The sequence below is a fragment of the Colletotrichum godetiae genome (assembly GCF_030913485.1).
Source record: "Colletotrichum godetiae strain CBS 193.32 chromosome Unknown BDP55scaffold_22, whole genome shotgun sequence".
Classification (NCBI taxonomy): domain Eukaryota; kingdom Fungi; phylum Ascomycota; class Sordariomycetes; order Glomerellales; family Glomerellaceae; genus Colletotrichum; species Colletotrichum godetiae.
The window spans coordinates 412,992-427,619 of NW_026851270.1; the positions used below are offsets into that span (position 1 = coordinate 412,992).

The 14,628-nt window shown below is 54.9% G+C and overlaps 5 protein-coding genes across 5 annotated transcripts; 3 read left to right on the forward strand and 2 right to left on the reverse strand.

Annotated features, from left to right (window-relative positions):
- Window positions 1-1,619: 1,619 nt before the first annotated feature.
- Window positions 1,620-2,605, forward strand: BDP55DRAFT_534682 (uncharacterized protein; the record flags this gene model as incomplete). Its single annotated transcript, XM_060567874.1, has 2 exons — window positions 1,620-1,798; window positions 1,861-2,605. 2 exons carry the CDS (start codon window positions 1,620-1,622, stop codon window positions 2,603-2,605), a joined length of 924 nt encoding a protein of 307 aa, XP_060429252.1.
- Window positions 2,606-3,898: 1,293 nt separating this feature from the next.
- BDP55DRAFT_704432 (WD domain-containing protein) lies at window positions 3,899-5,621 on the forward strand. Its single transcript, XM_060578005.1, has 3 exons — window positions 3,899-4,404; window positions 4,462-4,913; window positions 4,978-5,621. The coding sequence occupies exons 1-3, from the start codon at window positions 4,138-4,140 to the stop codon at window positions 5,333-5,335; spliced, it is 1,077 nt and encodes a 358-aa protein (XP_060429253.1). The 5' UTR covers window positions 3,899-4,137; the 3' UTR covers window positions 5,336-5,621.
- A 316-nt stretch (window positions 5,622-5,937) lies between these two features.
- Window positions 5,938-6,742, reverse strand: BDP55DRAFT_729027 (uncharacterized protein; the record flags this gene model as incomplete). Its single annotated transcript, XM_060579517.1, has 2 exons — window positions 5,938-6,444; window positions 6,572-6,742. 2 exons carry the CDS (start codon window positions 6,740-6,742, stop codon window positions 5,938-5,940), a joined length of 678 nt encoding a protein of 225 aa, XP_060429254.1.
- Window positions 6,743-10,488: 3,746 nt separating this feature from the next.
- BDP55DRAFT_161143 (uncharacterized protein) lies at window positions 10,489-10,986 on the reverse strand. Its single transcript, XM_060565679.1, has one exon. It carries the CDS (start codon window positions 10,823-10,825, stop codon window positions 10,523-10,525), a length of 303 nt encoding a protein of 100 aa, XP_060429255.1. The 5' UTR covers window positions 10,826-10,986; the 3' UTR covers window positions 10,489-10,522.
- A 2,218-nt stretch (window positions 10,987-13,204) lies between these two features.
- Window positions 13,205-14,490, forward strand: BDP55DRAFT_694197 (PfkB family carbohydrate kinase; the record flags this gene model as incomplete). The annotated part of the gene is made up of 3 exons (XM_060577320.1): window positions 13,205-13,346; window positions 13,466-13,660; window positions 13,721-14,490. 3 exons carry the CDS (start codon window positions 13,205-13,207, stop codon window positions 14,488-14,490), a joined length of 1,107 nt encoding a protein of 368 aa, XP_060429256.1.
- Between the last annotated feature and the right edge of the window lie 138 nt (window positions 14,491-14,628).

Sequence of the window (14,628 nt, forward strand, 5' to 3'; positions counted from 1 at the left end):
CGCAACGACGCAACGTCTTTACACTTTGAACAAGCTCCGCGTTCTCCAGTCTTCATTAAACTCAACCTGCAGGCTGACGACTAGCCCCAATCTGTTCGAATCGCATTCTGCGTCAAGTGCCGCATCCCAGGGGCCTTGAGCTAATCTTAACCTGCGGTTTTCCTGCGTGTGCCATCCATCTCCATCTATTCAACCCATTCGATTGGAAGCCTGGAGGGAGTGAGATCAACAAGATCCCGTCGGCCGTCCAGTCACCAGTGACTGACTACCTTACCTTGGGTATCAGTCCAGTCAACCGGTCCTACTTCCGCCTTGCAGCACCCATCCATCAGCAGCAGCACACCACCACATCTGCTTAGCAGCAAACCCGTGGGCCGTGGCAAAGGGGGGAAAAGTGGCCTCGTGGCCTGCAATCGACCAACCGGAGAGTCGGAGACCGGGCAGACGAAAGCCATAAGCTGCAAAAGCAAGTCATAGTGTCAAGCAAGGGGTGAACTTTGGCAAGTTCGCATCCCGTCGACGAGGATTCAGACGAGCAGCGCAGCACGACGCAACCACCAACCGCGTACCCAAAGCAACGCAGCTCAACTCTGTATCCGTACTCCGTACCGTACCTTACCTTAGGCAAGGGGATTTAGCAACTCCATTGACTCCATCCTTGGCTTGCAGACTTCATTCAGCAAAGTACCCTACCTTACTTGCGCAAGGTACCCGAAAGGCAAAGCAAAGCAAAGCAAAGCAGACAATTCAGCTGCACTCGGCGCACCAACGCAGATACGCACACTCCATCTCCCTCATCTACCACCACTCTGGGGTTTCCAGTCGCATTGTTCACCCACGCAAATCGCAACGCAGCAGTCGCAGCCGCACGCCCACGCCTCGGGATCCAATACTACCTCGAACCTGGCCTGACCACGCGCGAAACCACCCTCGCCGATCGATTCGGCCCCTCGTCCGCCCTCCTTCGCCGGAATCCTGAACCTGGTCCCTGACACCCCTTCCCTTCAACGCCTCATCCTCCTCCTCCTCGTGCTTCCACCTCCCTGGGGCGAACCACACCGTCATCCCCCGTCATCCCGCCCGCTCTCCGTTCCCGTCCCCGTCCAGCCCTCCTCTCTCACACTCCTCCTAGCTAGGCCCAGGCTCAGCCTCCAGGCCACCCCCTCCAACTCAAAGACATGCAGCGATCCGGACCACCTCCCACGACCGCCAATGCGCCATTCTTCTCCTCCTCCTTCTTCTCCTCGTCTTCCTCAAAATCCCGTCCCGGCACATCCTCAGGCGAACCACCGCAACAGTCCCAGTCTCAACCACCACCACAGCCGTCCCCCTTCTTCCCGCCGCCTCTCCAACCGCAGTCCTCCGGCCCCAACGTCCTCATCAAGGATCGCAAGAACTCCTTTGGCCGCAAGACCTCCTTCAGCTCGCCCAACAAGTCCTCGTCGTCCTCCTCCAAGCGTCGCGCCAACAGCTCCAGCTCCGGCGGAGGAGGCAATGTCGTAGTCACCGACCGCAACGTCCCGCCCGCACTCCCCGACTTCGCCCTCGCCGCCGCCGCAAAGATCACCCGCGACGCGGACAACATCCAGAGCCCCGCCTCCGCCGACAGCTTCTCCAGGATGCTGAGCCGTACCCAGACCGGCTCGACGAGCCTGGCGCCCAGCGACCGCCTACAGCCACCGCCCACGTCCGCGACACATCCCAACATGTGGCAGTCGAGCGAGTCTGTCGTGTTGCACATGCAGATGCAGGAGATTGCGAATAAGAGGATATCAACGTTGGACTACCTACGGAAAGCGTATGTGCTTTACCCTCTCCATATGATTGCGTCTCCAGCTTGCTAACTACGAACCTCAACAGACACGAAGGCCGAGTATATTGGTTCAACACAATCCTCTTCGACAAGCCCGACCTCGCACGCATGCCCTCTTTCGAATCGCGGAAACTTGCCCGCCGCGCAACAAACTATCTCCTCCTCGGCCTCTCCCTCCCCACAATCGTCGACCTCTACGCAAACACCCCAATCGAATTCCTCCGCAGCCTCAATAACCTCCTCCAAGAATTCGAGTCCTTTCAACAACTCCACAGCGAGGGCGGCACCTCCACCAGCTCCCTCTCCCGCGCCAGGCTCCCCTCCATGTTCCGTCGCCAAGGCGGCAAGTCACGGCGCAGCGCCAGCGGCGCCAACGATATCGGATACCCTCTCGACTCGGACTCGGCGAGCGGCGGAAGCTACGGCGGCATCGGAGGCTCGTCGAGCGCGAGCGCGAGCGTAATGTCCTTTGCGTCAAGCGACAACGATTTACTACCGGGCGAAGTGTACACACACCTGCTCACGCCGTCGCTGCCGTTCGAGCCCGACTTTTACGAGACGTTTGCGACGCTGTGCGAGGTGCTGATTGACGTCTACACGAGGGTGCTGAGCCTGGTGCCCACGCCGAGGGAGACGACGGCGCCGGTGGCGGAGCTCTTTGCCAAAGCGGACGCCAAGGTGCGCAAGATTATCGTGCAGGGCGTCGTCAAGGAGTTTGAGGACAGCAGCAGGTCGCACATCAAGACGGAGGTGGCCAATATCGGCAAGGTTGTGCTTGGTGGGCTAATGTGATGGAACGATATATGGGACCCATGTCTGGAATGATTTGCATTTTTTCTACGGAGTTCTTTGTCTTTGCACCCCTTACGGATGGATGGTTTATGTATGAAACGTGGAAGAGATTCGGCGCAGGGCACGTTATGACGAGGCTTTCAGATATACCATATTCATGTTTGTTTCTATTCTGCTTTTTATATATACCTATGACTTAAGCCACAGGGAGAGGTGAGATCTCTCGGACCTTTCAGTCCATCGATAATTAAAATGACAAAAAAAAAAGTTCCAAGTGTTCATCAGATACCATAACGCATGTTTTGTCGCTCAGATTGGCGGACCCTAAGGCCTCTCACCGTCAGTGCTTGACTCTATTGGTAATCATCATCGAACTTGAACTGTGTGTCCCAATCATTTCGTTGGATCCAGGGCATCATAGACGGAAAAGACTTCCCACGAAGTCCAGAGTGTAGGTGTCTAGCCCCTTTGCGGACCAGCAAGGAAGAATGGAGACAAAACCCTCAGAAGAAAATCCAAAATTTTGGATTGAACCCCCCTCGCATCAAGAATAAGCCCCATCGAGTAACACGCCCAAACCTCAGTAAAGAGGTTGTGGACGGGCAATCGCATACCTATCGATCTCGACGAAAGACCCTCCGACGAACCCTTAAATTCGCCCGGCAAGCGAGCCCTCCCCAACGGCCACCCCGTCATCAAAGGCTCCCCCAGCCATCCCAAGGATCCCAAGCTCCAACTTCCCAGGCGCGGACTCATATCTTCATCCAAAAGGTCCTGGAAAGCTGAGACTCGGGTCTCGACAGGTAGAGAAAACCAACGATGTAGCGACGGGGCGGGGTGCGAAAGAGCCCATTGTGTCCGAACGCAGGTCTTGGAGGTCAGCCGCTGTGCTTCTATGGCGGCGCGTTTCCGCGGCGTTTTGGCTTCCCTGAAAAAGGAAGTAACGTGTGTCCGGGGACTTTCTCCCAAAGCTTTCAGCTGAGACTCCCGCGAAGGAAATCTCCGTTTGTGAGCTTCGATGGCGATTTGTCGGACGAGGGGGGTTGAAGAGAAGAAGAAGGGAAGAGAGCAGATGCGAAGCTTACAGTCTTTTTTATAAAGAAAAAAAAGTTTCGGAGCTGCAAGGTGGGGCTGCGTGGCTGTGGCTTGTTGTGGGGACCTGGGCTTTCTCACCTTCCTCTGCCTCCGAACTGTGGCTTAGGCGCCGGGAAGGGATGGGAAGGTACTCGGCACGTCAGGCACCCAGCCTTGTGGCTTTTTCGGCCAATGGGAGGCGGCCATCACTTTTCGCATCGCGACTGCCTTCGTGCCTGCACTGGAATTCGCATCGGGGAGCTTTCACTCGGTGACGATTTCGAACAGCTATTTGAAGCTTCTGCCGCCCGCCTCTGCTGCCACTAATTCTCTCCAACAGACATCCTGATCGACCGGATCAAGCGTTCTTTCTGTGCGACACCAGAAACCGTCTTTTACAACCATCCACGCAAAAAAACACCACAGACACATAGCTCGACCGACGACACACCGACACAATGTCCGGCCTCTTTGGCGCCGCATCAGCGGCTTCGTCGAGTAACACGGTCGGCGATCTCAAGCAGGACGTCGCTCTCAACAACCGGCCCGAAGACAGCATCTCCGATCTCGCCTTCTCTCCAGCTCAGAATCAGGCCAGCGACTTCCTGGCAGTCTCCAGTTGGGACAAGAAGGTCAGGATATACGAGATTGCACCCAATGGGCAGAGCGAGGGACGGCACGCCTACGAACACGATGGTCCCGTCTTCAACGTCGATTGGTCCAAGGTACGATATCAATACTCTCCCCATACAGGCGACTTTAGCTAATACTTCCAAAACCAGGACGGCACAAAGGTTCTCTCTGGCGGCGCCGACAAGGCTGTCAAGCTCTGCGACTTGGGCTCCCAGCAGACGATCAAGATTGGCGAGCACGACCAGCCCGTCAAGTGCGTCCGCTTCTTCGAGTCGTCCGGCACCCCGATGGCCGTGTCGGGCTCCTGGGACAAGACGGTCAAGTACTGGGACATGCGCTCGCCGACACCCGCGGCGTCGCTGGCTTGCCAGGAACGTGTATACACGATCGACGTGCGAAACGATCTTCTCGTCATAGGAACCGCCGACCGGTATATCAACGTGGTGGACCTCAAGAACCCGACAAAGTTCTACAAGACCCTGCAGAGCCCCCTCAAGTGGCAGACGAGGGTCGTCAGCTGCTTCGCCGACGCCGCCGGTTTCGCTATTGGTAGTATCGAGGGACGCTGCGCGATCCAGTATGTCGAAGACAAGGATGCTTCGTAAGTTTCGAATTCGAGGAACACGCGGATGAAGCGCGATAGGCGGCTAACACTGTATCAACAGCTCCAACTTCTCATTCAAGTGTCACCGAGACCCTCCTGCTAACAACATCACCAACGTGTACGCTGTGAATGACATCTCTTTCCACCCCGTTCACGGCACCTTCAGCACGGCCGGCTCTGACGGAACCTTCCACTTCTGGGACAAGGATGCCAAGCACCGTCTCAAGGGTTACCCCCAGGTCGGCGGCAGCATCACGGCCACTACATTCAACAAGACTGGATCCATCTTCGCATACGGTATCAGTTATGACTGGGCCAAGGGCTTCCAGCACAACACGCAGGCGTACCCCATCAAGGTCATGCTGCATCCAGTTCAAGCGGATGAGTGCAAGCCTCGCCCGACCATGAAGAAGCGGTAAATGTAGGCAAGGGTGTCCAGGGTTTGGGACAAGTTGGATGATGTATTTGGGTGTAGTGCGCAAGGCAATCGAGCACAGGACGTAAGGGGCAGATGGCAAATAGATGTCATCGCCCCAGGATGGATACCTGTGTAATGTACTAAGAGGAGGTCGATGAATTCGGGGCTCTCAGGGACCAAGCTGCAAGCAAATGTTATGGAAATCGCGAATCAAATCCGCGAAAAGGAGTGTACGGTACCGGACGATACCAAATTGGCAATCAAAAGTTTTAAGCACCAAGCGTCACGATGTTTTTTTTTTCTCGCAAATCATTCGTGAACGTGATTTTTGGGTTGGACTTGCTTAAGCAATATCCAAATCTGAGCCATTGAATTTTCTGAATGCTACTCGTACGCGATTGTGAATGTCAAGTTGGTGTTTCTACCAACTGAATCGCAATTAAAACCATGTAACCAACAATAAAATGAAAAAAGGCTGTCTCGACTGCTTCCCAAGCAAGTCCACATACTACATGACATAGGTAATATCATCCGCTTTGCTGTTTAGTCTCACATCGTAACACATCATCCCTCAACCTCGTCGGAGCTCACAGCTTTTTCTTTTTAGAAAGCAGGCTTCTGCGACGACCCAACAACGTTATCAACAAGACCCTTCCACAAATCTCTCAAACCAGGCTGGTGCGCATCAACCTCAGCAGCGGCCTCGCTGTCGTGAGCCCACTTCAGCTCGACGCCATCTACACCAAAGCCCTCAATCTCAGTCAAGGCCGCCGCGGTGGTGACGTTTTCGGGGTGTGCTGCAATGATTGAGATTTCGGGCTTGCTGAGCGGGAGGGCGTCGGCCGCGGCCGCGGCGGAGGAGGTTTGCTCGTAGAGAGACTGGTGTTTTGTGGTGAAGGAGTCTGGGAGGAGGGGCATGCGCATGCCTGCGAATTCGTTTCTGGGGGCGGGGTCGTAGGAGAGGGGGAGGGTTGTGAAGTCCATTCCGCCGGCGGTGGTTGCGGAAGAGGTTGCGGCCGAGGAGGAGAAGGTTTGCATTTGGCGGACGGACGGGGAGGTCCGGGTTGGTTGCGGGGTTGGGCGGTGGGTTGTGCTTAGGGTGCGGGCGGACTGTTGTGGTTTGTTAGTTTGGAGGTGTTTCAATAAGAGCTTCTTTCTCGCCCTCCACCAGCCTTCTTTCTCGGTGAGAGAGAGAGAGAGAGAGAAGTTGGAGAGCGGAATGGGAGGGGAAACATACGTCGTGCTCGCGGGTGCTCCGGTTCTGGAGGAGCTCTGCGTACTTTGGCATCAGGACGGCGCCGTGGTTGACGTTGTAGTGGGACTCGAGGAGGCCGCTGGAGCGGTTGGCCGTGGCGGCCGAGTTGATGGAGCGGGTGAGCTTTGCGACGGGAGCGGTAATGCGCGACATGGTGATGGTTTTTTAGGGGGGTTTGTTGGTGGTTTCCGATGTGTTGGTTGTTGGTTTTGGGGGTTCAAGTGCCGACCAGGCTTATAGTTGATGAAGCTTGTTGGTGGAAGTTGGTCGATTTGTCTTTGTGAACACAGATGTGAGAGTGAGAGTGAGATTTATTCAGGCTTGCTGAATAGTAGTGTAAGAGCGTTTGTACGGACGGACGGCAGATGTAGTAGAGTTGATGGACGGTTGGATGGAGGAATCGAGAGTGAGGATGGAGGGGGGAGTTGCACGGCAGATATACAAACGCACGGAAGGAGGGAAGGGCGGGAGAGAGATCAGAGATCAGAGACAGAGCTTCACACACTTCACACCTTGCACCTCACACACATACTCCGTACGCGCGCTATCTTACCACACAAGCATTCGCACACACTCCATGCACACAGGGCGTAAATACACACCCTCCCTCTCTGGCAAGTTGGCAAACCCCCCCGGAACTGGAACTGGAACACTGGAACGGGGACTTGGCCGGGGTGGGCGGGCTAACAAGTTTGGACAGATTTGGATTGGGGAGAAGGGTAGGGGGCATGGATGGGATGAGATGCGACGGAGTGAGCGGTGGGATGAGATTGAGACAGAGAGAGAGTGTGTGTGAAGAAGGGCGGTCCCAGGTCTGGGTTCGGGGATGGGATGGGATGAGGACGGCGGATGCGGTTGTGCTGGTGGAAGTGGTGAGTGTGTGTGTGTGGTACGGTGACTGAGTAAACGGTAAGAGTTGCATCCTATCTGAACCTTACGAGGGAATGAGAATGAAAAAAATGGTACATGCGTTGCTAAGAAACGTGGAATCGGGGTCAAAGTACAGGTCGCGCCCGTCGTCCGTGTAAGAGGTACGAAGGAGGTGAATGTACCCGGAGGTCCGGTGAACGGCGGAGGACCAGTATGCATGGCATGGCCTTTGGCGGAGGGCGAGAGCCGGGTGCCGGGAGTGGGTGAGGTACCCTTGCCAACAGGCACTTTGTATCCGTTTCCGCATCCTTTCTCGACTTGACTTCATGGTAGTATAACGCTATTGATCTAGAAAGCTACTTGGGCCTGTAAGCTGCCAATGTTGTGGTAAGAGTATACGGAGTACTGCTGTGGCCGTATGAGTGAGTTGAGTGAGTGAGTGAGATGGCCCCCCTGGTAATTGTTGAGGAGGGATCCAATCAGATCAGCAGGGGGCCCAGGGAGAACAAGTCATGGTTATTTTGGTTGGTTGAGTGGGGGAGAGAAGAGACGCAGACGCAATGTACGTGTCGGCATTCTGCCCCATGGATGTGCACGCTATTATGCCACCACGCATGCACATAAGGCGAGTCTTAATCAGTCTATTCCCCGCGGATGCAGTTGCCTTGTCCTTCTAGCTCCCAGAAGAGCCGGCGAACTTTCCAGTGAGTTTAAGAGTCGCGAGGCAAGATCACGTAGACTACGAAGTAGAGGGGGGGAACTCCATCGTAAGACTGACTGTAGCTTGGTGGATGTTGCGGATGAGTATCCGTAGTGGCACTATTTTTCCAACTATTATACAATGGAAATCCAAGCAAGAGCAGCAGTCTGGCACCAGACCGCCCCGATCTGCGGGGGGCCCGCGTGAGCTGACGACGGGAGGGGAATGGCGCGGGTGTGGCATGGATTTCCTGCCAACCTACCCCAAATCTCCTCTCAGGGATTTGTAAACTGCTGTTGCTGTTACCGTCACCGCTTCTCGATCTGGGATCTGCTGGCGCTGGATTCGGGTTCTGTGATGTGGTGTGTGGACTGACACTTACAGTGACTTCCCGCGGAGTCGGAGAGAGCTTCTAACCGTGCCAATCGTGCCAATCTAGTTGCGTTCTGTGGAGATGGAACGGCTGCTGTTTGCAGATTCACTGTGACAGTGGGCCCAGCACTCTATCTAAACTTGGCAGGAAACGAGGCGCTGGAGACAAGAGAGACATACGTAGTATCCCAACTCCATCAGAGGAGGAGAGAGGGCAAGGATAGGGCACGTGTATGCGATGAGCACGTTCAAGCAAAGAAGACTCTAGAGTCTGGACCAGGTTCGGTGGTTCACTTGGTTTTCTCGAGGTGGTCGGGTACTGCGATGAAGCAGCTTCGTGACCCTGCCAAGGCGGGCACCGTACGGGAGGTAAGCAGTAAGGTAGGCGAAGGCGAGCGAGGGTGGTGCTTTGGAACTTGGGTAACGGGTTTGCCATAGCGCTCCTGTCTTTGGGGGAGGGGGGAACGAGATTGAGCGAGATTGAGCGAGAACGAGCGAAGCTGTTCAACCAACCCCAACCCAGAAACCTATCAAACTGACGGTTTGTGTCACTGTGCAGTGCTTTGCTTGTTCGAGTCTAAACTAGTGCCAACTGCGAACTGGCTCTCGGGTGTCAGATTGTCATAGTTTCAATCGTGATGCCAAGTTAGATGATCGAAGAGACGAGTGAAGTGTGGTGGTGTGAAGGCAAGGAGGGTGATGGAGGGGGCATGACGAGCGGTTGGTTCCCTCCCAGAGACTGAAGACGAACCAGAGTCAGAGGCAACGGCGATAGCTGGATGGGCTGGCTGTCAGACAGACACGTTCCAACGTTCTCATGGCTCTTGGGGGGTTCCCGGTGATAATGATAAGGAACGAGCTACCTAGGTTTGTTACCTCAGACACGCCCTCCTCAACAGAAATAGAGACATCCATAACCCTTTCCAGCCTGGCTGGTCCTTGGATAGACTGTCACAATAGCAGAGCAGGAGTACCTTGCATGTTTGCCTGTCACCCTGTACTATTGTAGACTGAAAAACCCGGATCCCAAGCTTCGATCTCAAGGTCTCGTCGCATGATGGATAGAGTCTCCTTGACGCGCCAGTGAATACTCGCTGACCAATACCACCGGAGTTTAAGCACTGTTACGTGTCCAGCTCCACGACTCGGTGTCGATGTTTGTGATGATTTTCAGGGACGGCATTAACTTGAGAATATGGCTATGCAGATCGCGCGGCGCCCTCCGTATCCATCGAAACGTCAGGTATCCATCAAAATGCTTGTTGAGCTGAGCTGGCGTGGTGGCATGGCTGGCTCACAGGCTGTGCACCGCTGAGGCGTCCTTGACTCCTTGTCGACTACAATTTCCACCCATAAATCAAAAGAAGCTTGGCTACGAATATGGATACTACACTGTTGGCTAGCACTGACAGCGCGGGTTGACTTTGACTTGACATTTTCCCAGGTCCCTGCTTGTTGCTTTGGGGGGAACTCGAGGCGAGCAGGACACAGAAAACGGAGACGGGGGACAGGCAAGAACGACAGGGGAACTTGGAAGGGAAACCAAAAGCTTCGAGACGTTGAGGAGCTTGGGCCAGCTGCGGGTCCCCGGTACATGCACGCCGGCTTCCCGTCCCTGGGCCCCACTCACACCATACTACGTACCACGTACCAGTGCTTACTTAAGGAACCTTAGTAAGGTACGAGGGTACTTCTCTCCGACAATCCTCTCGGTCAACAACCCAAGTCTCTTCCAAAATGTCCATCTGAACAAAGACTCAGCAACCAGCAGCCAGCTCATACTTCGCTCTTACACCCGCGCACCAGTGACCACAGACGCACCACTGACGCTCGTCGTTGCTACACCTTACTCTGGCGTGTCAGGGCCCACTGGACGAACCGTCAGAGTCGCTCAGGGCTAAGGCACGGCTGGTCTGCCACTTGAATATTTGTTGACCGAGACGCGCATTGGCGTCCTTTTCGTCGTCTCCATCCTCGCTGTTTTGCTCTCTTCAGCAACGGGTTGGCCGTCGTAGCGCTTCCCGTTCCTGTTTTCCTCGTCCATTCTGGGTCCTTTCGTCGAGCTTGCGTCCTGGACTCTTGTGATCGCAAGTTCTCCTTTCGCCGTGGTCGCCCTGGTATTGTCCTAAAGGAGCGTGGTAACATAGGTACCGCTCTGCCCTGCTCTGCCCTGCCACGCCTGCCAACCAAGACATGCTGGGGCTAGCATATCTCCCCTGCCGCCGGGGGACCTGCAACCCCATGATCGCTTTCGTCGGCTGGGCATGCCTGGATGGGGCACTCTCGCTCGACATCAGTGGCCAGTCGCCCAGGCCCAGCAGGGGGCGAGACGTTGAGTCTTGACTCTTGAGTTTACCCTCCGATGATCGCACTGAGCCAAGGCCAGTCTATTTGCCTACCAACATGGTGGAAATTGCACCTGGGACAGTGCATCAAGGTATAAACAAGATGACGGACAGATACTCTGTACACAGGGCGAAGCTACACACTGCCACGATACGCTGGTGGTTGGCTGGCAAGCTGGAAAGCTCAGGGGAGCTCCATAGCTTCGAGTGCTCACCGCTTGGGGTTCAGATCCACCCTCCCGGGGGTGTTTGTGCCGCTGCCGCAAGTCGAATTACTCACTGAATTGGCGTCGGCATGATTGGCCACAGAAGACGGACGATCGGCGCATGGCCAGATCGTTGGGAAACCTTGCCAGAATCCCATGTCCCTTTCTCGAAATGTCCACCGTGACAGACGGCGACGCAAGACAGTTGCGCGGGAATCGTTCTCCGGCTTGAGGATGTTTGACGGTGCGAGTTGCCAGGTTCAGCGGGTAAGCAAAAGGCGCATCTTGGACAGTTTGGTCTGGTGTGCCGCTACTCGGTGCGAACGGCACCCTCAAAATCGTTCCTCTGTCGCTCGTGTAGTATCTTTCACTACCCATTCTTGAAGCTTATGCAGGGTGTGGCAAGCTACACTTCAGACGGCGTCTCAATCTGTTGTTCGCTGTCCGAACTAGACCTCCGAACAACTCGGCGATATTCAACCCCCATGAAGTCATGAAGAAAGGCCCATCGTTACGACCAGAACCTGATTCATGAAGCAATTTCGAAATGGATCCTTGATGACGACGGCAAGGAGAAGCGCCGAAGAGGAGGCCTAGAATCCCGAACGTTCTGATACCCGCGCCCTGCAGCGGACGGATTAAAAGCGAGAGAAGAGGTCGGAGAGCGAGGTAACTATCGCCGAACTTCAGACCAACCCGCCGCCGTGGGGGTCTTTCGGACAATTCTTTAATGGCTGGATCCCAAAAAGCACACGAATCAGGGCCGAGTCTGTGCGAAGGCAAAGTTCACAGAGGGAACCACTGGCCCGGTTCCTTGATCAAGGGAAGGCCCTGCAGTCTGTTCTTTCTGGCGTGTCCCGTTCGACTCTGTTATCCTGAGCGCCGGTATTTTAATAGCCCATGGCGTCTCAGTCGGGGCGACGGCCGTGCGACGACGTCTGCCGTTCCCGTGTATGAAGTTTGATTCTTGGACCAGGTTGGATGTACTGGGAAGATGGGCGGGATGCTTCAGCTCGCCATCTTTGGCTGGATACCTCGTAACCTTGAACGAAGGACTACACTGTGGAAATCCATTATCGCGAATCCAATGTAGAGCTCCTTCATGAGAATTGAATGAAGGCGGGTGGCTTTACTGACACACGTCTCATCTGCCTCCCGCCACGCCGCGAACCTCTCATGTAGATTATGACCGCGTTTGGCGTCTACGAGTGGCTTTTTACCGATGGCCTCGCTCAGCTTGTTTACCTTTTGCCTTTTCGAAATTCTACTTTGTGTAGGTATCCGTACGCATAAGCTTCATGCAAATGCAAATGTAATGCTGTCTGAGAAGATAGGTATGTATGCGACCTGGCGACTTAGATACCCAGTATGCACAGATAAGGGTCGAAAAAAGAAAGCATGCCGCCGGGCCTGGCTTATTCGAGATTGGTGATCAGGAACGCGTGATTGGCATCCAGGCACTCGGGAGTACCTACCGCTCTGAGTCTCTCATATTGAACACTGAGTGAGGCGAATGAGCTGCGGGCGATTTCACACTCACCGCTCATTCCATTCTGCCCCAATCCGCGAATCCGAGATGTCGTCCTCACCCAGTCATATCTCATGATCTCAGACACGCGATTGTCAGGGAGAGTTCTTACGTTTCGGGGCGGTCGCGGCGAGGATACCGGACGCGGGATACATGTCTAAGATTAGAGATTGCCCTGGCACAACTGGCACAGGGAGGCGACCAACGATACGGCGTTAAAGCCGCTGTGGCGTTATTTGTTCAGAGCTTGTGATAATGGCGTTTGAAACATGAAGTGGCAGGCTGGTGTGGCAGGTATCATTTATTCGAGATCCGCGGAATGGGAAGAGGAGACGGGCCGGGCCCGGGGATAGATGGGCATCGTCGTAACAACCTTTTGGCATGAGCCACCCCCATATGTCTTCTCCAGCCCTCCAGAGAGCGAACTCGGAATTACGAGATCCAATCATTTTGCCTCACCCCGCCCACGTGTTTGACGCGTTGCGGGCTGGCGAGGTCTCAAACGGGTCTCTCTCAACAAGACCTCAAACTTCTGCCATCTCAATCCGGGCGTGATAAGCTACTGGGGGCATGCCAGTCAACCAACCAATCACGATGTGCGAAACGCCGAACACTCCGGAGCCAGGGATGGGGCCGGCTCCGGCTTTTATTTCACTCGGCATGGTTGTTCTCGACGAGCTCCGCTTTCCGGACGGGAGCGTCCTCCGCGATGTTCCCGGCGGTTCTGGGTTTTATAGTGAGTGGAAATTGTGACAGCCGAGCCTTGAGTTTCAGCCGTTACTTGGTGTTCTTTCTTGACGTGGTTTTCTTGAAGTGGGTCTTGGTGAGATATGATCGCCCTCTGATGCTGGACAGGTACCCTCGGCGCACGCCTTGCAGTCTCGGGAAATGAGTCGGCGACTGTATGCTGTGTCATCACTGCTGGATCTGACTTCCCAGTGGTCGTGAGGGAGCAGATTGAGGGATGGGGAGTCGCTGTACACTACGATGAGATGCCGAATAGACTGTCAACGAGAGGTCTTTTGGAATATGAGAATGATGCTTCTGGAAGTAAGCTCTCAACATATTCATCTGTAGGAATCAAGCACCTAGACTAACATTACGTGGCAGAAAAGACTTTTCGGTACACCATGCCACCTTTACACCCCGATATATCCCGGCTTTCTGCAATGCTTCTTCAATCTTCTGTGATTCACACCCTGGCAACGCCGGAAGATCTCGAGCAACATGCGAGGTCTCTCGCAACCTTCCGCGGCGAGACCAAGAACTCAGTTTCCCTCATCGCATGGGAACCCTCACCCATCGATATCCATAACCGCGAAACCGAGCACCTGAGAGCCCTCCACCTCTCAGACATCTGCTCGCCAAACGACCACGAACTCTTACGTATGAAGGGCATCGACGAGAGCCTAGGATCACCTTACAACAGAGCACTGGTCGAGTACCACGCCATAAACCTCTCCAGTGGCAACCGGATACCGGGACATCCTGCGTTGTCTGAGGAAGCGCGGAACAGGCCACGAGTTACTGTCATTAGGTGCGGTGACCAGGGCTGTCTCACCATTCCCCGAGACGGTGATGCAACATGGCTGCCTCCTTTCCACGACTACGGCTCTTCAAAAGTCGTGGATCCGACAGGCGCCGGGAATGCATTCCTCGGAGCGTTTGCCATTGTTTTCGCGAGGACGGGTGACGCGGTGCTCGCATCCGCTTATGGTTCTGTGGCGGCCAGCTTCGTTATCGAGCAGATCGGACCGCCGAAGAGGGAGATCATCGACGGCAGGGAGAACTGGAATGGGGAGGCGTTTGAGGACAGGCTGAGGCAATATCAAGACAAGGTCGCGACGGGGCTGACCGACGTGGTTCTGCAGAGCAAGTAGATAGTGAAGCCAGTATGGTTGTAGAACGGGTTAGGAGTCCCGGTGGTCATCTGGGTATCATAACGAGATTCTACATTTCCTGACCTCTAAATGCTCGATAAAAAATATTGCCACTCGCCTAAATCCGTGTCTAAATCT

Bases quoted from the DNA above. Each gene is read 5' to 3' on its own strand.
- BDP55DRAFT_704432 (XM_060578005.1), top strand. From the start codon at position 4,138: ATGTCCGGCCTCTTTGGCGCCGCATCAGCGGCTTCGTCGAGTAACACG. The intron at 4,405-4,461 runs GTACGATATCAA...TTCCAAAACCAG, and splicing joins TCAACGTCGATTGGTCCAAG to GACGGCACAAAGGTTCTCTC. The intron at 4,914-4,977 runs GTAAGTTTCGAA...CTGTATCAACAG, and splicing joins GTCGAAGACAAGGATGCTTC to CTCCAACTTCTCATTCAAGT.
- BDP55DRAFT_161143 (XM_060565679.1), bottom strand. From the start codon at position 10,825: ATGTCGAGCGAGAGTGCCCCATCCAGGCATGCCCAGCCGACGAAAGCG.